The 24,035-nt window shown below is 38.5% G+C and overlaps 1 protein-coding gene across 1 annotated transcript in view; it reads left to right on the forward strand.

Moving 5' to 3' along the window:
• The window catches only part of ror1 (receptor tyrosine kinase-like orphan receptor 1), a 110,649-nt gene extending 97,087 nt beyond the window's left edge, over nt 1–13,562 (forward strand). Inside the window, exons 5-9 of the mRNA XM_082136026.1 lie at nt 7,007–7,134; nt 7,760–8,077; nt 8,159–8,404; nt 8,893–9,101; nt 10,363–13,562. Of these exons, the coding sequence (XP_081992152.1) occupies nt 7,007–7,134; nt 7,760–8,077; nt 8,159–8,404; nt 8,893–9,101; nt 10,363–11,790 (2,329 nt within the window). The 3' untranslated portion in view covers nt 11,791–13,562. The remainder of the gene's footprint in view (nt 1–7,006; nt 7,135–7,759; nt 8,078–8,158; nt 8,405–8,892; nt 9,102–10,362) is intronic.
• The last annotated feature ends 10,473 nt before the right edge of the window (nt 13,563–24,035 follow it).

A 24,035-nucleotide genomic window follows, 5' to 3' on the forward strand; every position in this document is an offset into this window, starting at 1 on the left:
TTTGATTGCGTTTAGTACTTGCTCTGCAGTAAATCGCTGAGCCATTTCAAGTTTTGCTGATGATACTTCCTATTCTTTTGTTTTCTGCCTGCGGTAACTATGAATGAAACGTCACTTCATCATTTTGTATCAGACATTGTCACCTTGTGGAATAAAGGTGAATTGCACTTGTTTACAATTATTGTTGTGCAGAAAAAAATATACTTGCACTGTTACACACCTCGGGTCGTTGGCAACCCTATACAGTTTTTACAAAAATGAATGGGACAACAGGCATTCTTTTATAATTGTATTGTTATATTGTTTATAATGAATTGATTGAGGAATACTAAGAAGGTTGATGTCTAACTTTAAAAAATGAATAAGAGGAGGGTAGTGAATGACATCCCGGGTCACTAAAGACCCAAGGTATGCGTTTAAGGGTTAAGAGCTATGTATGTTTGAGATTTTTATTAATCATAAAAGAACTCATTAAATGACAGATAACACCATTAATTTTCATAAATATTGTGATAGCCTGCTGTATCCTCCACAAACAAGCCTCAGAACTGGTCTACAAGGTGGGGAATTTCGCGTTGCATATTGTCTTAACAGAAATTTTGTGGGTGTGTTTGCGCCGATACCTAGTTGGCATAATTCCTTTAGTGTATTGGATGCTGAAATGTGCAAATAAACAACACTATCAGGTGATGCAATTCATTCTTTGCTTACTTCCCCTAATCACTTGTTGTCACACCTTGTCTAGTCAGCTCTGTTTGTTATTGAACGATCAGTACACATTGTGGCTCAGTGACTAGAAAAACAAACATAGACTATTTTGCGCCATGTACGTTGTCACCTCCCGTCCTAATGGGCTCCTAACAGCTTGACCTTTCTGCCCTCTTTTGTTTAGAAAATCACTCAACTGCACATTGTATAAACAAATCATATGTGGGGGTTATAATGCACTCGCACAGACAATATCCAGATTATTTGTTTCAACGACAGCAGTTGCACCCAGTGGACATGGACCTTTAAATTGAGAAACTGGAGCCGAGCCTCAGCGTTACTCTCAGGGGATGTGACACGGTTAATGCGGAGTGAAGAGATGGGGCAGATAATCTTCTGGGTTCCTCTATAGATCATAGATTTAATTGCACAGTCAATCAGGCTTCTGTCAGATGTTGATGGATGTAGAGCTGTCAGGATACCACCATTTCAATAGTCAAAACCACTGACATTTCATGATGACCATTTTGATTTTTTAACTCTCTGCTCAGATCACGTGTCTAGACTTTGACTATAGTTTGCATGCCCTGATTCTCTTTTTCTGGGCGATCTCAGGGGTCGCAGGGTTGTGTCCTTTCCTTCTGTAATAGAGGCTGCTATTGTGGTTGTGTAACATGAGGACTCTTTCCTCTTTTACTTCGAGGCTCCTAATGAGAGTCCCTTGGTGGCTGTCTTTCCCTTCCTCCCGAGATGCAGTCACGGACCACAGGCCCCCCGTTTATCAGGGACAAACCAGTCCACTGTTACTCATATTCTCCCCATTGTTAAATATATTGCCACTGACCCAGGTCAAACTTTATCTGAGGAGAATACCTGACTGTGAATTGTATCTTCTCTTTTCAAAATTATATCTCAAGTCTAGTCCTTTATAATTCATTATACAAGCTTTTATGTGTCCTACACTTCCCAAAAACCTCAAAGAGTGTGTGTGTGCAGAGACATAGCCAATGAAACACTCAATTTGACAAACTCCAACACTACTCTGGAATGCCCTCATACTTACTAACTGTAACAACAAAGTTAAGATGTTTTGGAAAGTGTTTCATCAAAATAGCATAATATGGACATTAGCATTCATACTGCATGAAATGGCAAGCACACAGTCATTGAGAAGTGAAATGCAAGCACCATCATTGCTTTCTTGGTATTGTATCTGAGATGAAAATATTGAGTATTAGAAACTCCAGAGGTGCATGTAATAACTTTATATATGCACATAAAGTATGACATGAATTTGGATGAGATCAGAAACTCTAAGCACATGCATCACAGTGGAGCCCATAAAATATTAAAGAGAAATGATCTAACACTAGAGTGTAGGAGGGATCCTTTAGTCATGGAAAAAACATTGTGAGCATGTTATGGGACAAATTATTGGAAAATATATTGTGCTTCACATATACAAGTAGGTAGAGAGAAGTCAACTAATTCAACTAAACATGAATTTTCAACAGTATACAAGAGTCTTAGTGTATTTTCAGTCTTAGTGTAATTAAAAGAAGCTGGTTTTAATAGTGCTTGATTGAATGAAGAGAAGTACAGGGTTCAATGCATTTTCATGACTTTTCCATGATCTTAAATTTCATAAAGATTAATCCAGATTTCCATTTGTATGTCAGGAACCACTCTTTGTAGTGGACAAAAGTCCATCAGCAGACAGACTGATGAAATCATGCTGACTTGTGGACCAGTTTTACTTTACTATTTAAGAAACTTAATTTCCATGATGTTTCCAGAGCTGGAAATCACATGTTTTCCATGATCGTGGGAGACCTGAAAGTGAGCTTATCTACAATTAGTTTTCTTAATGTAGGCCAGTGAGCCTCTTGATCTTAAAATGGACTAACTGGAAATATATGTTCATAAAATCAGGCGTCAGCAGTAAGATCTGCTTCAAAATCACATTTCTGCACAGCATGGTTTTCAGATCCCAAACAGAGTATCTCACTGTCCTTACTGATCAACTGATCAACCTCCCTGCTATAGCTCCTTTTTAAGTGGAGCGGCATATGGCACAAGAGAAAAAAAAAGTTCAGTAAACGTCTTAAAGAGGTGTTTTTGACTCCTTAATGGATGGAGAAGGGAGAGTTCCTAAAAAGATGTAAGAGGCTTCAGGCCAGGCAGATTGGAGATGCTTTCCGGAGGGGAATATCTTGATATATATATATATGAAGAGTTCAGATGCAAAAGCCTCTAAGTGCCATCGGAAATTTTCTTCTAGAATGATCATTTTTATCAAGCTCGTATATTTAAGTTCAGTAATTTCACTTAAATGACAATTAATAGGTCATTTTCATTGGCATTTAAGTGAAATTACTGAACTTAAATATACGAGCTTGATAAAAATGATCATTCTAGAAGAAAATGTCATATGGCACTTAGAGGCTTTTGCATCTGAACTCTTCATATATATATATTGGACTCCAGGGCATATACAGTAACACTGATGACACAAATCCATTCTCCTTACCGTGTTAGTATGCAGCACTGACATCTTCATGAGCTTAGCTTCTTAACAATGCTCAATGTTTTAAATCACGCCATTGTTTGGTCCAGGTTATTAATTCTAAGTCATCTGGTGATCAGCTGACCCCCCTCCACATGCATCAAAAAGAGGTTTGATGTTGAAATAGCTGACTTCTATTTCAGTCATCTAAAACTGAAATAGCTGACTTATAAAACATCAGACAAAGATCTTCTCCTGTTGTTTGTCACCACAGATGTTCTTCTGCATGTAAGCATGCACATGTAGTAGGATCTAAAATCTGATCCCCCCCACGTCTATAGAGCTCCATTTTCCTGACGTCCTGATTTGTGTTCCTGGGTCAACATATTTTATTGATCCTGAAACAACATTCCTGTCTGAATTTTATACTAACCATATCCCTACCCCAATACCTAAACCTACCCATAAATTATCCCTAAAATCAGAGGGAAATGATAGGTGAATAACACTGATATAGAAGCACCTAACCCGGATTGTAAGCCTAAACTTGACAGAAACTGTAAACTTCCCTGATTGGTTGATTTAAATGTTATTCCAGGATCAAAAGAAGATGTTGATCCAGGAACATGTTGCACTTGGTGAAATCAGCCACATAATAAAAAATAATGCTTTGGTAAATCATAATGATGACATAAAAAGATGAAATTTGAGATATTAAGTCATTATTAGATGAAAATTTTAAATTATGACAAAAAGTCATAATTATGACGTCAACAATTTGTCATAATTGACTTAATATCTCATAATTTCGACTTTTCATGTTATCATTTTGACTTTTCATCTCGTAATTTTGATTTATAATTCCCATAATCTTATAATTTCAATGTTTTTGTCATGATTTTGACTTCATCTCATAATTTTGACTCTTCATTTCATAATTATGAATTATTAGCCTGGGTTTCCCGATGCTGCCTTGTGCGCTGCGCGATTTTATTCACGCTGCTAGGCAGCCTGGATTCCATGGACTATATTTTCGCCTAAGCGAGGGGACCAATCACAGAACGGGGAGGGAGCAGCAAGACGATGACGACGTCTATGCGACACACCGAAGCAGTTTGTTTATATCTATGGATCTAACATGGCAGCAGACGCAAAGTTACCTTTCGATGCAGCCTTAGATAGTGTTCTAAGCATGGTTCTAAGTAGTTTAGAACGCAAGTTTATTTCGTCTTCTTCCTCGTCGAATTTCTGTCGCTCTACATCATACGTCATCTGGTATAATTGAAACGATTGGCTATAAGCTACGTACAGGCGCATTTGATAGACATTCGTAGCGTCCAATAAACGGCTCTGGGCATTCGTAAACCACGCCTCAAATACGAGAAAATGAACATGTGGTTCCCAGACCACGTCTCAATGAGAAAGAGGTCTGACGTTAGCCAGGCTAATGAATTATCGTAATATCTCATAATTGTTCTTATGCTGTAGAAATTGGCTTAGATGTCAGTTTGACTGCTGCTTTCATTAAAACAAAAGGGGACAACAAATAATAAGAAACTCTAAAATTCTTGTTTAAATTGTCATTAAAAATTAAATAAATGAATAATGTATTTAATTAGAGAGATACAAAATAAAACCTTTTCCTCTGTTCTTCAGAGTTTTGGGCCCCTTTGTTTAATTGTTTGCGGATGGTTTTGGCTACACACCCTCAAGAATAGGACACCCTGAAGGATTAGACATCCATCTTGGTAATGTTTAATGTGCATCTTTCTCATGTTGATTTCTCTGCTACTCAGCACACAGGGGAGCATTTTTAGACTCCTCACTCCTTCCTGTCTTGACTCAATAGGTTTAGCAGGAGAGTTTAGCAGATCCTGTAAATTCCACGATGTGCTGGATCTGAAGAGCATGTTGAAAAGCATATCATGTTTGTGTGTGTGTGTGTGTGTGTGTGTGTGTGTGTGTGTGTGTGTGTGTGTGTGTGTGTGTGTGTGTGTGTGTGTGTGTGTGTGTGTGTGTGTGTGTGTGTGTGTGTACTAAGAACCTTCTCTTGTTCTTGTTGCATCACTGTCACGGCTCAGTCAACTGTTTGTGTTGCAGCTCACACTTTTCCTTTAATTATCACTCACTTCCAAATGGCACTGACAAGTAAAGAAATGCCCTGGACTTCCTTCTGTTTACACAAACAAACCCCACGCTTAGTAAGAAACGCAAACACACAAAACACATGCACGCAGATGAACTGACTCGAGTGTGTTCGTGTGTGTATGCGTGTGCAAGACAGGAAGAGAGAGTTGGGGAAAAAAACTAATATTATGCAAAAATAGGATGTAATTCTCCACAACAACTGTTCCTCCTTGTCATTTAGCTTTCTGTGGGTGGCCACAGTTACCAATGCATTCTCCTGTGACACACATGCTGGAGAGCTGGGAAGCTTTTCCACTGTCTGTCACTGTTTCTGAATTTTAGATTGAACTGTTTTTACATGAAACTTGACAGGACAAAAACATTTTAATTAAACTTTTTCTTTCTTACAAAACAGAACTGTACTTTTAGCATGTTTATACATTACCTTTCTAAGGTTTGGGGTCAGTGCGATTTTTAAGAAAATAATCCTTTTATAATCCAAGGATGGTCAAACGTGAGAGTAAAGACTTTTATATTGTTACAACAAAAAAACAAATATTTTCACAACAGTTTTCAAGTTTTTTTGAGCTCTAAATCAGTAGGCTATATTAGAATGATTTCTGAAGGATCATGTGACACTGAAGACTGGAGCAATTGGCTGCTGAATATTTTGGTAAGCTTGGTGAACATAACTTCGTCTGTCAAAAACATAAAAAAAATACTTCCGACCACAAACTTTTGAAAGATAATGTATATATTGAACGGACGCTACTGCAACATGGTCATGTGACAAAAATGTAATAAACTACTGTTTAAAACTCTTATAATATGTAAGACCATAGGATAATGCCTATTCTTTCACATACCATTTTTAAAGAATAGTGGGTAGTATGCAGTAAATGTCCAGTATTAATAAATAGTAAGCTTGTACTCCATTGCAAACATAGCCAGATTGAGTGCTAATGTCTGGGTTGACGTTTGCTTCTCAGACACTCCTTTGACTTTTGACCTCTGACCTTTCACACACCTGCTTTTCATTAACACCACCAACCATTTTAATAGATTTTTTTCAAATGTTGTCTGTTTATTTGAACTGTTCATAACCTGATCATTGTTTTCTCTCATTTTATCAAACACATTATTAAGTCAAATTGTTTTGGTTTACCACACTGCAAATCACTGGAGTCCAGCAGTGACTCAGTCTTTGCCTCTTTCTCAAAGTGTATATATGGATGACATGCGCTTTTGAGAGAACCACTCGTTCATATGGTTTAAATTACAGGGTATTATATGCAGACACAGAACAAAACATCTTTTTTATTATTTATGAAATGTTGAATGGTTTAAATGATATATCCAGGTCTGTATTATATTCCATTTGAATGTATTTTTCATATGTTGGGTTTGTATTGTATAGGGCTGATAAAACATGGCAAATTTGGCTCTGTGGGATTGCACGTGATCCAGTGGTGCGTATTGCCCTCTAGTGTTTGGAGTTAGAATTACAGCCTTACAGGAATCCCTTGTGCCAAAATAAATAAATAAAACTACAATGCTGTGATGTAAGCCAAAGTAGGGGAGTTTGGACTGGATATTATGTTTTAAAGCCTGCTAAATTTACTGACCATAATTAACATGAACATTTCATTTTTATTTTGTTTTTAGAGAGGATTTTGACGAGGAAGGTTTCTGCCAGCCGTACAGAGGGATTGCGTGTGCTCGCTTCATAGGAAACAGGAGTATCTTCGTAGACTCGCTGCAGATGCAGGGCGAGATTGAGACCCAAATCACAGGTAGTCCTCCAAAGAAACATTCAATCCTTTCAAAATTAGTTTTTTCCTGTTTCACAATATGAGGTCAATCTGGCCCTGACTATATTGTACAGTTCAACTGAAACGCAGCTGATTAAATCAAAACAGCTAGCTTGTGTACTCTTTAAATTACCCTGTAAATTCCATGCTACATGAGTATAGTATAATTCAGTAATCATTCATTCAATATCATTCAGTACCATCTTATATATGTGCCATGGTATGACATCAGATACTATCACTATACTACAGCACCTCCCACCTTACTGTTTTTTAAGAGAGAGTTTGAGGTTATTTTTTCCATGGCTAAATCTTAGTATCATGCACATGTTAACTGGCCTAAGTTTTTTGTTTTCGGTGAAAAAGTTTTCAATTGTAGCCATTTAAGAACACAGGCATTCACTGTGTTTAGAGTGAGCAGTCAATTTGTTTTTGAATCACACAACTTCTTGCGAAACCGTGACAATTCACTGGAACTTTTGTCTCTTTGTTGTTTGTGTGTAAGATATCATTTCCCTCGAATACACGAGTCCACAATGGCTCATTCCTGTTTTCAAATCTGGAAAAAACCACTGTATAAAATACTTATTTCTGTTTTTTTTCCCAGCGGCGTTCACTATGATTGGCACCTCCAATCACCTGTCAGATCGCTGCTCCCAGTTCGCTATTCCCTCCCTGTGCCATTTTGCCTTCCCAACATGTGACCGCAGCTCTGGCATGGACAAACCACGGGATTTATGCAAGGACGAGTGTGAGATTCTGGAAAACGACCTGTGTAAGACTGAGTACATCATCGCTCGCTCCAACCCTCTCATCCTCAAACGTCTCAAACTGCCCAACTGTGAAGATCTTGCCGCTTCGGACTCCCCCGATGCTGCCAACTGCATGAGAATAGGCATTCCAATAGCTGAGACCATAATTAAAAGTAAGAATTTTGTGTAGTTAAAAAAAAGATTTGTCATTTTATAGAAAATGAAATAAATTCTCTTCGTTTCTCCTATTTTAGGCCACAAATGTTACAACAACAGTGGTTCAGACTACCGCGGCACAGTCAGCGTGACTAAATCTGGTCGACAGTGTCAACCATGGAACTCGCAGTATCCCCACAGCCACACCTTCCTGGCCATGCGTTACACAGAGCTCAACGGGGGACATTCCTATTGTCGCAACCCTGGCAACAAGCACGACGCTCCCTGGTGCTTCACCCTAGATGAGAGTGTGCGCATGGAGCTCTGCGACATTCCTCCATGTGGTGAGACGCCTTGCTTGTATTGACATGCTACACTCAGTGCCGGTCCTCCCTATACGCAAAATACGCAATTTGTGTAGGGCCCCTGAACCACCAGGGGGCCCCCCTTGCTCTCAAGAATGATTTAGGGCTGTGTTTTAGTTTCGTTTTTGATTTTGGCTTCCAATGATTAACTGCCAAAAGTTCAAATATTATTTCACATAATTTGGTTAAAATGCTAAATAGCTCTGATATGATAACTGGGTGCCAGCCACTGATCGAACATGCATGTAATGAGATCAAGAGCAAGATTACAGAAAGTGTTTTACACACTATTTAGAAAATTAGTATGCAGTATGGTATAGTTAGCGGTATGATAGTATTCCTTTCTGAATATAGTCATTCTTGGGTAATCTGTGGATGATTTTACTCCAAAACACATTTTTTATTGTTGTCAAAACAGAATTATCATTTTTAGTAAAAAAAAAAAAAAATGTATTGCTTGTCCTCAGATTTGCCAAAGCATGGGGGCAGCAGTATGGGGATCCTGTACATCCTGGTACCAAGCGTGGCTATACCGCTGGCCATCGCCCTGCTGTTCTTCTTCATTTGTGTGTGCCGAAACAACCAGAAAGCCTCACGTCCACCAGCGCCACGCCAGCCCAAACCCGTCCGTGGCCAGAACGTGGAGATGTCCATGCTCACGGCCTACAAACCAAAGGTGAGATGTCACTGCTAACAGATCAGAACTAACTCTGAAGGTGCATCTACACCGCAGAGTGATCATTTGAAATGTTTCAGCACTAAAACCTGCAACTTCACTTGCCACCCACAATCCAGGTGCTAAATGCTCAGTAATAAATGTTTAAGTCATTACCGATTGGCCTAATTCCTTTAGTGAATCGGGTGGTAAAACAACATAGACCACACGTGAAAATAAACAACGCTATCAGCGCACTGATTTAGATTTTTATTCTTATACTTTTTGTCCATTGGAATTGTGGGGCATTCCCATAAGGTTTGAATTAGTGTGCATTCCTGGGTGATGGGGTGGGGTTAAGGGGGCTGCACAAACAGGAGGCAAAATGGCAGGAGGGATGAGCATATGGAGGCAATCTCTTCCAGGCCCGGAGAGGAATCTAAAAATAATCATATTGTTATCATTCCGCCTAGATCATTCAAAGCAGATTCAAATGAGATTTTCGCTTGAAAATTGTTTTTCCCTGCTTTTTCGTCTTGGTCACTGATTAAAGTGACATTTTTACAAACAAATATTTTGAAGAGATGATGCTAGTCCCAGTCAGTTCCAGTATTAATCAGACCTTTTGACACCATGAAGTGCTGTTTGTATCTATAACACATTGAGACCTCTCATCTACAGTCTCAGCTGCAGCCCAAAGTTCAAACTAAGGTCATACAAAGGTCATACACTCACTCAAGTAATATCCAAAACAGGGATGAGACATGTTTAGCCTCAGGCAGAGTTGACGCTAACACGAAACAGCTGCTTCTTTCAACAAAAAAGAGACTCTTATCTTTTATTTGGCAGTATTCATGTCTCCTTTAAATGTAGCGGTGTAGCTTTTATAATTTTTTTTTATTTCCTGTTTCATGATCCAGAGTCTTGTCCAAACCAATCCCACAGCATTATGCATGTTACTTAACATCTATATCACGCATATAGGGGATAAAAGAGTATAGAATCATAGTGACTGTCGTGTAAGTGGTAAGACCACGTCTGCCAAGCACATAAATGTACATGACAGTCAGGATATTTTAAGAGCAAACAGATTTTATGCATGTCTGTGGTCAATGGTTGAGGTTGTAACGTCTTGTGTTTCAGCAACAGAGCAAAAGATGAAAAAATAAGGCTATAACAGCTACTATGAATTTAAACTAACAAAAAAGATCAATCTGGCATGTATATGCGATGGCAAATTTACCACCCCATACTTACCTCTCTATTTCCTTCTCTTCTCTAGAGTAAAGCCAAAGAGCTTCCTCTGTCTGCAGTGCGCTTCATGGAGGAGTTGGGCGAGAGCTCCTTTGGTAAGATCTACAAAGGTCACCTGTACCTGCCAGGCATGGAACACGCTCAGCTAGTGGCCATAAAAACACTGAAGGACATCTCAAGTGCACAACACTGGGAGGATTTCCAGCAGGAAGCATCTGTCCTGGCAGAACTTCATCATCCCAATGTGGTTTGTCTTCTGGGTGTCGTGACCCAAGAGCAGCCTGTCTGCATGCTCTTCGAGTTCCTGGCCCAAGGGGACCTCCACGAATTCCTCATCATGCGCTCTCCCCATTCAGATGTGGGCTGCAGTAGCGACGAAGACGGTACCGTCAAGTCCAGCCTCGACCATGCGGACTTCCTGCACATGGCCATTCAGGTTGCAGCCGGGATGGAGTACCTCGCAAGCCATTTTTTCGTCCACAAAGACCTTGCGGCAAGAAACATCCTGGTTGGTGAGCAGCTCCACATCAAGATCTCTGATCTAGGCTTGTCGAGAGATATCTACGCCTCTGATTATTTCAGAGTCCAACCCAAAACGCTCCTTCCTATTCGCTGGATGTCAGTGGAGGCCATCGTTTACGGGAAGTACACCACAGACTCTGACATTTGGGCATTCGGTGTGGTTCTGTGGGAGATCTTCAGCTTCGGCCTGCAGCCCTATTACGGTTTCAGCAACCAGGAAGTGATAGAGATGGTGCGGAAAAAGCAGCTGCTGCCCTGCCCGGAGGATTGCCCTCCTCGCATGTATGCTCTGATGACAGAGTGCTGGCAGGAGGGTCCCGCTCGCAGGCCCAGATTTAAAGACATACACAGCCGACTCCGTGCTTGGGAGGGTCTGTCTTCCCACGCCAGCTCCAGCACACCATCTGGAGGCAACGCCACCACCCAGACTACCTCTCTGAGCGCCAGCCCCGTCAGCAACCTCAGCAGCCCGCGCTACGCCGGATACATCTACGGAGCTCCGCAGACCCTCCCGCCGGGACAAATCGCGGGCTTCATGGCTCAGAACCAGCGTTTTATACCTGTGAACGGATACCCTATCCCACCTGGCTATGCTGCCTTCCCAGCAGCCCATTTCGCCACATCTCAGGGCCCTCCACAGGTGGTGCAACACTGCCCTCCGCCAAAGAGCCGGTCGCCCAGCAGCGCCAGCGGCTCAACCAGCACGGGTCACGTGACCAGCGTCCCCTCCACAGGCTCTAATCATGACGCCAACACACCCTTGCTTTCTCATTGTGTCACTCTGACGCCCATGACAGCAATGACGGGTGGCACAATGCCAGTTTTTGGACATTTTGCACAGAAGGCCATGCAAATAGACCAAAGTCAGGCAGCACTGCTGGCTGACACTAACAGACTGATGTACAGTGAATCCATCATTACTGCCGATTTATGAATACATGATGTTTTGTCCTGTATATTGATAATTATTGATATTTTAATGTTTTTTTCTTCTTCCTTGTAAATATAAAATAGCCTGAACAAAATGCGAAATTTTATATTTTAATGTTGTTTTATAAATGTGTCTTAAAGGAAACTTGTATATTCACATATTCTCTGTGAAGCTTCATGCCACTTTTTTCGGCTCAATATGACTAAACGTGGCAGAACAGCCTTAAAATGTCCTTCTTTTTTTTTTTCAAACCAGTGATGATGCCCTTTCAAGGTTATTTTCGACAGAGCTGTTCCTTTGTCATCCCTTTTGACTCCTTTTTCATTCGTCGACGACTTGAAAAGGCTTCTGAATGCCTTGGTCTCTGTGCCGTCATAGCATTTTGGACATATTGAATGAGTTGAACTGCATTAATATTGCATTGAAATCTAACCCTAAAGAAGAATTAAGGGAATCATTTTGCAAATATATATCACCAATGCCTTAATATGAAAAAAAGATGTTGCTTTAATTATGGCCACCATATGTGCCTGCATTTTGTTAGGAATTCAGGCATGTGTGCTTGTGGGAGACGATGTGTTCTGTGAGATTCTTCTGTTACTGTGGTGTTATTCAAATGATTTCAACACGAGACGCATCAGAGCGACGTCCGAAAGCTTAGGCAGCTGACTTGTTGCCTCGTTGCCCTGTAAGCCAATGACTTCTGGGACAACGTGTTTCGAAGGTGCCTCTTACTGCAAAGATTTTGTTAGAACTTAGGTGTTAACCCGGAAAATATTTAAATACAGCAATACTCAGTCAAAACTGATTAGTTCAGCTGTCATGAAGTCACACGCACAGGATAGTGGGACATCATAAGCAGAAGAAGGTATGAAGACAGGATGTGTCACAATCATTGGATTGGGACATGCCTTTTTTTGCCTTCCTACCTTCGTATGCAGCATTGTTCAGCTTTCGGATGCAGCCCAGATTATTTGGTAATTAAATGTTGCCTGTAAGGCCATAATATAGCTGAAATTCAGGTAACCAGAATGTTTCTTTGTATACTCAATATGTGCCTTACTCAAGAGCATATTTTAAACTGCCAGAATTGCATTGCATTCGTCTAAATGAGTCGTAAACTTTTCACATCACTGTTTGGCAAAGCATATGTGAAATCTGTCTTATTAATGATGCAGAACTTTTTCTAACATGAACTCCTCACTACCTATAGAATGTAATGCCTAAAAATTCCTCTAGAGGTCAGTGTCAATCTGCGACTCTGATTGAATGAAGTTCTTTATATTTGTCTCACGGTGATACTGTATGTGCCTGCTATTTTTTATCTTTCATTTGATGTTTGTTAACTTTCTTCTCTCTCTGAGTTTGTAGCTCGTTTAATCTCTTGACATTTCACGGACACAGGGATTAAACAGATTTGATCATTTTTAGCAAGCAGCTGTATGTCATCTTCATTCTCATTTTGGTTTGTTGCTATGCAACTGTTTATTTCAAAGACACTCTTTTCCTGTGTTGAAGACAATCAAGAATTTATCTTTTATGCAGGGTACAGTGTTTTGTGGAGACATGATTGCTTGTGACCTATAAAATGCCTTTTGGACAATCTCATGATGCGTCATGACATTTCATGAACAGACGTTATGCATGAAAAACGTATTTGTAGATCAATGGTTTATTTTTATATGATTTGTCACTATTTTCCATCAATATTGCAGTCTTATTATTGTACGTCTGAACATACAGTGTGTTGACATTATAAAAGCCACTTAAAGAAACAGCTTGGTTCAATGTAATTTTTTTCTAGCGTTTTGATATGATTTCAAATGAGCGTACGTCATTCATATATTTTTCAAAAGTTATATTAATGTTTTTATTAACTGCATCCAACATTTTATGAAATTCATCAGTGTAATTAATTACCAAATCATTTAAAATTCTATTTATATATTACATTTTGGTCTTTGTGGCATTATTTGTGTTTTGTACCTGAATGAGTTTCTTACTTCTGTTGAACACAAAAGAAGATATTTTGAAGAATGTTGGTAATCAAACAGTTGATGGTAGCCATTGACTTCCACAGTAAACAAATACTATGGAAGTCAATGGGTGCCATCAACTGTCTGGATACCAACATTCTTCAAAAGATATTTTTTTTTGTGTTCAACAGAAGAAAGAAATGCAAACAGGTTTGGAACAACATGAGGGTGAGTAAATGATGACAACATTATCATTTTGGGGTGAACTGTCCCTTTAAATACGAGTTATTGCAGAGCTTTCAACATTTGCTACCAGTAGAGGGCAGCGAAGGGTTAGTTTGGTTTCAAACATCAGGATATTCAAGGAAAGTGCACACTGAGTGACTGTAGGATACTTGTCTGGTATCTGTGTGTGTCTGTACTCATGTGAATGTTTTATATTATAGAACTGCACACATTTCAAAGGTACGTCAAAAAAAATGTCCTTGGCATTGGATAAACAAATCTTTTAAAAAGGCTAACAAGTCCAGCATGTTTGCCAAAAGAAATGACGTACACATGACTTTATGATTACTCCCATACTCCATCCCAACAAAGAGAAAAAAAGAAAAAAAAAACCTGACCTTGAACACAGAGCATTCAGCATTCAGAGGAGAAGGGTTTGATGTTGGGAATGTTTTTGATCAGTTCTCTCCGGTTTCTTATCTGGAACAGGCCCAGGAATGGCCATCCAGTCTCTGGCTCTGGAATGCAAATCCACAACACCAAGGCAATGTGTGTCAAAAGTGCAATTTATGAGAAAAAAACAAACATGTCCATGTTTTTTATATATATATATATCTATCTAAGTTTGTGGGTCTTTTAAAGTATTAACAGATATTTTTTCCAGTTATGGACACAAATAGCTTATTTCATGGTCAGAATTGATTTGCTTTAATAAGGAAGAACCCCATGGAGGAATCAAGACTGGGGAAGCACACTTTCTTAGGATGGCACATATTTAAACATACGTTAATATGTATAATTAATATTAGATAGATGATTATAATGACTTCTAATACACTAGGGATCCATGTGATATACAAATAGGGCTGTGTATGAAAGACACTGTTATGACTGGATTTGAATCATGAGACACCATAATGGCAGGCAGATGTGGTCCAGGTGTGCGGTTGACGGTGGGCCAGGGGAGGATCTGGGCATGACGAGAGCAGTGAACCTCAGGATGGGTATCCCAGGTGTGGGTGGAGAAAAAGGATTGTCAAAAAAATGTGTTATTGCTTCCAGTATGGAAATGTAATAATGAAACATAACCTGGGTAAAAAGAAGAGTCTTCTTCGGTCTAAACTTGTGTCTGTGTCTCGAACATTATTTCCTGTGAATTATTATTATTTAAATTTTTTGGGCATTTTTTGCACATTAGATGATACAATTATTACCCCACATAGGCCTATATGTTATTAGGGTTAACTCTTTTTATAGCCTATACAGATTTTTAAATCTGAAAAATGTCTGGAATTCTATAAAGATGTGTCTATATTGTGTTCAAATTTGAAAGTTCTAAACTAAGAACTCTTAGTTATTAATGTTTTGTCAGAAAGTCAAACATTGGGTCAGATTAGGCTAAATGCTATTTATTTATCTTATTCCTCAATTTGCTACACAAGATAGCTTACTGCTGGAATACCAAGCTTCACTGAGTGCCCACACACACACACACACACCAGGTAAAGTTCAAGAACGTTGTCACATCACAACCCCACCCAAATTAAATATAGATGAAGGCCTAAAATTTTGATGAGCCCCCAAACCATAACTTGGCAGTCCTGTCTGTGTGCATTCAAAATAATCCTTTCAGTCTCCCCTCAGATTAGCTTCTCTTGTTTTTACAAGAGACAGTGAGAAACAGCAAATCCTTCTGTTATGAGTAAGCATGATTATGAGATTAAGTGAAAACATTAGCATAGTGCTAACAAATGCTACAGGTGAAATGTGCTTTGATCCTGCTTAGGCTTAGCCTATGTCTTATGTGTTCCCCCAATACAATTATACAATGTTGTTTTGACCCCACTGACTCATTTTCTTCTTTTGTGTTACACAGAAGTCATAAAGTCATACAGATTTTATTTACAATGACAAGTAAAGGATGGATAAGTAAATGATGATAGAATTTTAATTTGTGGGTGGACTATCCTTTAAAACAAGTTTTAAAGAACTGCCAGTGTAAGACAAAATACACTGCAACAAAGCTTAAAATCTTAGGTGGTGTATCTTCTCAAGTAAATTGTATCTTTTTGTGATTTTTCTTAGATATTTTAACTGGAAAATCAGACAAAAAATACTTAATGATAATACTTCTTTTCAGCATTCTAGTGAAATCACAGAACAAAATGCAAATAATTGTCCTTGCTTGTGATGTTTCTATACAGTGGTAATTTTGTTTTATTTAAATAAAAAAGGTATGTTATTGCTTTGTAAAGCGAAATAGCCAATAGGAAGAAGCGCTAGATTTGAAATATGTAAATGATGTTCCTCTTTCTCTGTGTAAAGTGCCAGTCTTCTGGTTGGTACAACTGGGTCTCCCTTAAAGGACAAGTTCGGTATTTTACACTTAAAGCCCTGTTTACAGATCGTATCTGATGAAATAGAACGGTTAAGATTAAAATTTGGACACATGCTCCTGTCCCGAGAATTTTAGGTTTATTTCGCTTTTGTGGACCTATTTTGCCAAACGCGTCACACCCGTGATTCTTCCGTTGAGAGCTTGAATAATAGACACTCCAGCCCAGTTGGTGGCGATAATGCACCTTTGCCAATTGCAAGCAAACCACGGGCATTTCATTGAATACACAGAAGAAGCAGAAGAAGAAGCGGCGGAGTAATATCGTAAAGGTGCTGCGGTCTCACAGCACGTCCTATCAAGTCAATGGAGTTGGACAAAAACTACGATAAAACCTGTTGGAAAGCATCTTTTTCAGCGATTTTTGATGGAACATATCAGTGAACACCCCCTGACCACTCGGTGAGTTTCACGTCTTTGTAAACGAAAGTTTAATGTGTTTTTAGGACGGAATCTTCCAGTGCATATAGACAACCATTGTGGGGGTGGTGGGGGGAAGCGAAATAAACCTAAAATTCTCGGGACAGCAGCATGTGTCCATATTTTAATCTTAACCGTTCTATTTCATCAGATACGATCTGTAAACAGGGCTTTAAGTGTAAAATACCGAACTTGTCCTTTAAGAGCTGACCTAATTTACATCAATCATTACATCAGCTCTCTATTCCTTCCAAGTCACTGTGATTAAGCCATGGAAAGTCAACATGTGACAGGTAACCTGAAGACGATCAGTTGCTCTCCACAAATAAGTGCTGTTCCTCAAGGGCCTACTTTAGAGGAACGTCATATAGTTGTTTTGAGTTTGTGTTGGGATGTGTGTGAATAGTGAGATGAGAGATGAGATATGGGTTATTATGAAAGAGTGAGTCATAATAATGAAAGCATTTTATATAAACTTGTTCCTATTTGTCAGTTTGGCAGAGTAGGTATCTCTTCACAAATATGAAAGAGGAACAACAGAAAACCAAAGAGTGGGAGGACAAAGACATTCCTAACAATGAATTAAATAAATTATGTGTAACATCCACCATACTGATCTTAGTCAGGATAGACATATTACATATTAAATTATATGGAAATGAAAACAAGAACTTCAGTGTGTGATCCTCAGTGTAGTTTAGTGTATGAAGCATGATTGTGTATGATGATGTTTTTCTCTGTAACCATTTACAAAGTCAGCAAGCGTATGATACCTAGTATTTTAAAATCTGTTCTGACATCCTCAGTGACAGTCAACATTGAAATGTTACCTGGTGTTATTTATTATTCAGCAAATACACTTCCAACTTTCCTGGGTTTGTGTGGTACCATTTCAGATTGTGTTCCTATTTGTTCCCTATTAGTATGAGCAATCACTTCAAGACTGTGACTCAAAATGTTCAACTTTAACAGACCTTAGTTGTAGCCTAAGATTCATCACGAAGGTGATTGATTGGCCGTTGATGAGCATGTCACAATAAACAATCAAAGATGTTTCAATTTTGGATTATGATTAAATAGCCAATGTAGAGTGGTTCGGCCAACCTGAAAATTGGCATCAGAATGGTTCCCTTGACAAAAAAATAAAATAAAATAAAAATAGTTTTTTTTCCATAGACTTTTGGCTCTAGCTGTTATCAACAAAAGTTTATGTGACCTAAAATTTTTCGTGAATACAACTTTTATGAATTTTGAAGCCTAAATACAATCGCCAGAAACTGCACCATGGTCCCACGACTTCAACATCACCAGCACTAAAATTTTGCCAACTCTTTCTGTTTTTATCTAAAAAACATTTTCCCTTAAAGTTTGAGTTATAAAATAGTTTGTAAGAGTGTGATTATAAGCACAAGGCTGTAAAATTGGACTAAGCTTACCTGTTCGGTTTGATGATATGTTTGATGTCCCCTACAGCCTCTGTAGTTCCATTTAGCCACTTGTTAGCAGCCAACTTTATCAAGACACGAGTGGGGTAATACTGATGTATTTTATGTCATAGAATACAACATGAAAGTGTCTTGAGCTTGAGTTTACTACAGACCTTAATTTAGCCATTTAACCGAAAACCCATTCTGAAAACACATTGACTTCGGGACGATGGAACCGAAAGTGCTAAAATGCTAACTCGTTTCCAGGTTTTGACCTACAAAAATGCATCATCCCTGCAGCTCTCGATTGTCTCAGATGGCAAAACTGTGACCGAAATCACACAGTGTAGGTCCAAAAATGCAACATCTATCTATAAATGACAGAAACGTCTGTCTGTGCTTCTGTCTATGTCTGTTATTCGCATATCTCTCGAACTCAGCCAGCGCAGCTTCTCAAGAGCGGCTGCACTGGGCTGCACGAGCTCTGATGACGACACAGCTGTTCCACGATTGGCCAGATTCACCGCATGACAACGATCACGTGTGTTTTGTGTTTATTCGAACACCTTCAGTTCCTCTAAAGCTCACAAATCAGTTTTTTATAACAGTAAACACTCTTTTCATGTAGTTGCGATGTTATATATAAAACTGATAAAAAAACGTAGACTCCACTTCATTGATAGTAGCTTATGTTGAACTTTATTCTTGTTCAAACAGACGCTGTGTATGAAGCAGTACAGAAAGTATTGAATGAAAATGTCTCTGAAACATCTGTGTATTATTTGGCAAATATAAGTATGCAAACACCACTTGAGCGGTCACTACGGGAACCAGAAAGTGTCCGACTTCACGTCTCTGTTTGCAGCTCCTCCCCGCCTGTACGCAGCTACTCTCGCCGATCGGTTACATCCAGCCGATGTCGAACACACCTACTGAGAGAGCCACTCCACCTCTCAAACTGACCCTGAATCGTCGCGCTTATTCATTTGTGGATGTTAACTGAATCTGTAAGTCAGCTACACTGCTTATTTCTGAATTTTATATTTTATTCTGGTGTGCGTAACGTTATCGCTACTGTGTAATAGTAGCCTATGCTATTCACCAACTAAACATATCCTATTCAATGCGTTCACAGTCTCTTTCACGGCAATCATTTGTAGTAGCCAGTTCACTGTGTAGCCTGCTCCCTCAATCGTGTAATTCAATTTTCCATAATTATTGTAGGTCTATGTCAGTATCAGTATTTGCTTTCTACCATGCACAAATAAAAATGTCACTGAACTTTTGCTGTGTAATTGTAACAATGAGCACTCAAACACACCAAACCAACAATTACTAAAAACACACACAAAAACTGATTTTGCACGGGCACTTTGCACTAGTTTCTTCAATGTTGTGAAGTCTAGTTAAAGGAAACAAAGTACATTCAGGTGGACAAAATCAAAGAGCATCTGAGAACTGGTGTGCTCTTATAGCAGGATAAAAGGGCAGAGTGATGTGAGACAGAGAAAGAGAAATACTTTTTTCTCCTGAGCCCTCACTCTTATATGCTCCCATCATCTCTTTCTCGCTCACATTCTCTCTCCCTCTTTACAGACAAATCCTCAATTGTCAGGGTACGTGTGAACTGTTGTTTCAGAGCGGGAGACAGCTGATTGACCCCTGGACAAAGGAGTGCACTGTCCGGAGCAGAGTGCTGTGATCTTACGCTGTTCAGATGCTTCAGAAGACAGACGGTCTTCTGACTTCCTCAAGTGAACAATCCTCTTTATTAAGACCTCAGGGTATGTGTCTAAGTGTTTCTGTGGCTCTGTTGGCTAAACAACAGTTATCAACTCAAATTTATGTTAATTTAATCAACTCAAATATAGTATAGCTCTTGAATATCATGAATTAATAATTATGATTTAATAATCAATAATTAATTAATTACAGCGACTACATGACCAAGTTAGACCCTGCTGGTAGATGCATAGTAGCTTTTTCTTGATCAGTTCTCTCCGGTTTCTTATCTGGAACGGTTTCTTATCTGGAATGTTCTGCCAATTTTTTTTGAAAACAATATATTAATCAGAAATATTGAATTATATTATATTATATTATTATTATATTATAGTATATTATTATAATAGTCCTGTTTAGCACTTGTTAGCAACCAACAAAAACAAAATAAAAAAGTGGGTTCAGGGTTGTTACTGATGTTTTTTTGTGTGTACACAGGCATTTAACCAAAAATCCATAAAAAAAAAAAAGCCATTCACTTCGGGGGAATGGAACCAGTGCAAAAATGCAAACTATTTTATTATATTATATTATATTATATTATATTATATTATATTATATTATACTATATTATATTATATTATATTATATTATATTATATTATATTATATTATATTATATTATATTATATTATGGTGATTTTCGGAAAAGTAGCCTATGTTTTTTTTTAAACAGTTCAGCGTTTTCACCATTGGCATGTTACAGGAAAAAGGTTTGGAATCTCAACAATATTTTAATAACCATTGATCAGCACGGTCTGAGCATTGGAGATGTTTGGGAAAAAAAGTTTTCAACAAAATAAAAAATGGCTTACACTGTATGATTCAAGGAATCTAAAAAGAGCAGGTTATGCTTTTTGCCAAGAATTTCCAAAGAAGTTTTAAAGATGTTTTAAGGTTTTCCAACCACTAACATGGTCACTGTCGCATTTACCATGTTTTCGACATACCAAAGCATTGGTATTTTACAGAAAACAAAATGGAGAAAAAAATTGACACGCAATGAAACCATATAGGTATCATTCAAGTCTACGCAGGAAATTCTGTAAGGAAACTAAAGAGACCAGACTCTCATTTTAATAAGCTTAGATAATATAGTCAAGGTTTTACTGGAACATGTTTAGGTGGATATGTGGTTTTCCATTACATACAACCGAATCAGGTAATACAGGAGAGGTTTCCCTATGACATTTGTGCTTTCCAAAGCTCGACTGAACACAATGCAGCTTGGATTACTGCAATTTGGCAGCACAAAGAAGAAAGAAAGCATAACGAGAAGAGCTGTTTAATCTGGGAGAAACAGGCTAATGAGGCTAATGAGGGTGCTTTTTCTCCTCTCATTACTGACCAGTTTATTTGGCTAGTGATACCTGTGATGAAGCCTACGTATATTCTTCATCAGTCCATCCATTCTCGCAGTCTTCTAGAGGGTAAAAACAACATAATGCTCTCTAATGTCTTCCATGTGCTTTTTGGGGTTCATGAGTAATCTGGAATGCACTCACTCAATCGCTTTTCTCTTCATTTTTATTGTTTTTTAAAAAAAACGTTCTATTATGTTCTGTGTTCTTTCTTACTGTCACTGCCAATTTCCCTCTCTCTCTCCTTCTCTCCCCCCATCTCCCCCTCTCTTTCTGTTTCTCCTATATTGCACGTATGTTTCCACTCAGCCCAAAATTCTTTCCAATTCTAAGGCCTCTTCCTCCAGGCTAAAAGGAGGGGCCAAATCTGGGGCCAGTTTTCATGACCTGGATCAGCATGTCTTTCCATACTCTCCTTTCTTTCACAGAATAATCCATATTCTATTGCATAACAAAATCCTCTTGTGTTACAGACTCAGAAGTTGATGCAAAGTCGTTCCCACCTGTCCAGCTTCTTAGAAAGGTCTGTTGATTCATTTCATCCGACTGCTGTTTCAGATTTTGTCTACAAGTCATCCATAGTTTAAATTTATAATACACTGACCCAGTTATGAGATAAGCTCAAATTCAAACAGCATGTGCCTATGGAAACCTCCCAAACTTTCGATCACCTTCTCTCAGGAATCATATACTCTGACACAAAAGGCTTCATGTCCAAAAGACGTTGTATCCTGAAGGCTCACTCACTCTAGTTTTACTCATGGCAGTCTGCCCAGTGCAAAAAAAGCAAAAGCCTCCAGGAAAGCATCCTATATGGGGCTGGTTTTTACGTTATAGCTTTAAATTACTGTCATGAGAACCTTAAAGATTTCACAAAACTGGACACCTGCAGAGAAGGGCCTGTTGTCTAATACATTAAGATGATTTGTGTGTTCTGTGTTTTTCAGTTGCAATATTATGGATGTGACAGATTTTGTGCTCTATTATTTGAGATATAAATAGTATTTGTTGCCAGTTCAATTCTAGGTAATTGGAGATCTTCACATCTTGAACACACATTGCTGAGAGCACTACATTTAATTACAGAGTAAAACCACCAAATTATCTTCTGATCTTTCAAAAATGTGCTCACCCACATGTTGTTTGAACAACTGTATGACTGACTTTCGTAAAATAAAATAAAAAATAAGCACAATGTCCATCCTTCAATTTTACATATAATGAAGGTGAGTGGTGACCAGCAGCTGTCAAGCTCCAAAAAATAACTAAGAGCACCATAAACCGTCTCCATAAGACTCATGACCTATATTGAAGTCATATGATAGATGTATGTGAGAAAAATTCCAAATTTAAGCTGTTAGACACTGATAATGTTCACAGCTCTGAAATCTCTTTCAGGTTTGCATAAATTCAAATACGCTGCGTCATGTTTCATGTTTGTCATAAATATGCCAAATGTCATTAACTCTCATGTGTCTTGTAATGGATCACGATGTGCCAAATTTGATTATGCCCATAATCATTCTCAAGAATGAGTGGAAGTAATTTATTTTTTGATGAACCGTCCCTTTAAGGATTAGTTCCTTTGATTGGTGGAGCTGCTCGCTTCAGGGTTATGAGTAGTGTTATGAGTAATAAGGATAATTTGTTAAATATGACTTTGTGGTATCTTTTATGGAAGCATAGGTTATATCATCGCTTAATCTCAGAGCTCATGGTAGATCTGTCTTGACGGGTTTATACATTATCTCAAATAGATTTCTCTATGGAGAAAATGAATGAGATTTTTACTGTGCTCTGTAGAACTTGATTTCATTATCATATTTCCAGTTGAAATTCAAAACCAGACCATCATCTTCATCTTTTTGGAATTACTATCATCTTTCGCAGAATTGTTAAAGTCCTGCTTCAACCAAATGTCTAATGAAAATGCTTTTGCTTGCTAATGTTTCAGTCCTCAGCACAGCCAGAAATAGAAAATAGCTTCATCTGGGAATCGGCTTAGTCCTCAAAGCTCACTATTGCTCTGATGTTGAAATAGTTTGGGATGGGGGGGTTAAGGGGGGAGAAAATTGGAGAACCAGATTCAGTTTCACTCGTCTGTAAAAAGCCAGGAATAAGGTTGTCATGGCAACACGGGGAGGTTTGAACTCCCTCAAAAAAAATCCCCCTTAAACCGACATTAAAAAGAGTATAAAACACAATAGAGAGCCATGGTACCATTTATTTTTGGGTGCAAAACTCTCTGGAAAGGCTTGGTCCTTTTTCCTAGGCTGTTCCACTCAGCGAGAGTTCAGACTACGAGAGTGTTTTAATGATGCCTGCTGGAATCACATCCATCTGCTCATTATTTAGGCCTAGTTTTGCGGCTGGCTCAAATTAAAAACTGATAGTGGTCCATGGCTCCTTCAAGACTAACGCTGCATCCAAAATCACACACTGTCTGAGTATACATTTGAAAGAACTATAAAAGAATATGTTCTATACAGTGTGAATGCATAGTAGGCCTATGAATAAAATGTGGACGTACTACATTTGTCCTGTTGCCATTGTCATGTGACTTAAGCTGTCAGTTGCATCACTTCAGTATTTTTGTAGGACAACCCAGAAGTTAGCATCACCCTGTTTCCCTTAAAAAAAAGTAAAAAAAAAATTTAAATGAA

This window comes from Leuciscus leuciscus (assembly GCF_965113295.1).
Source record: "Leuciscus leuciscus genome assembly, chromosome: 14".
Classification (NCBI taxonomy): Eukaryota; Metazoa; Chordata; class Actinopteri; order Cypriniformes; family Leuciscidae; genus Leuciscus; species Leuciscus leuciscus.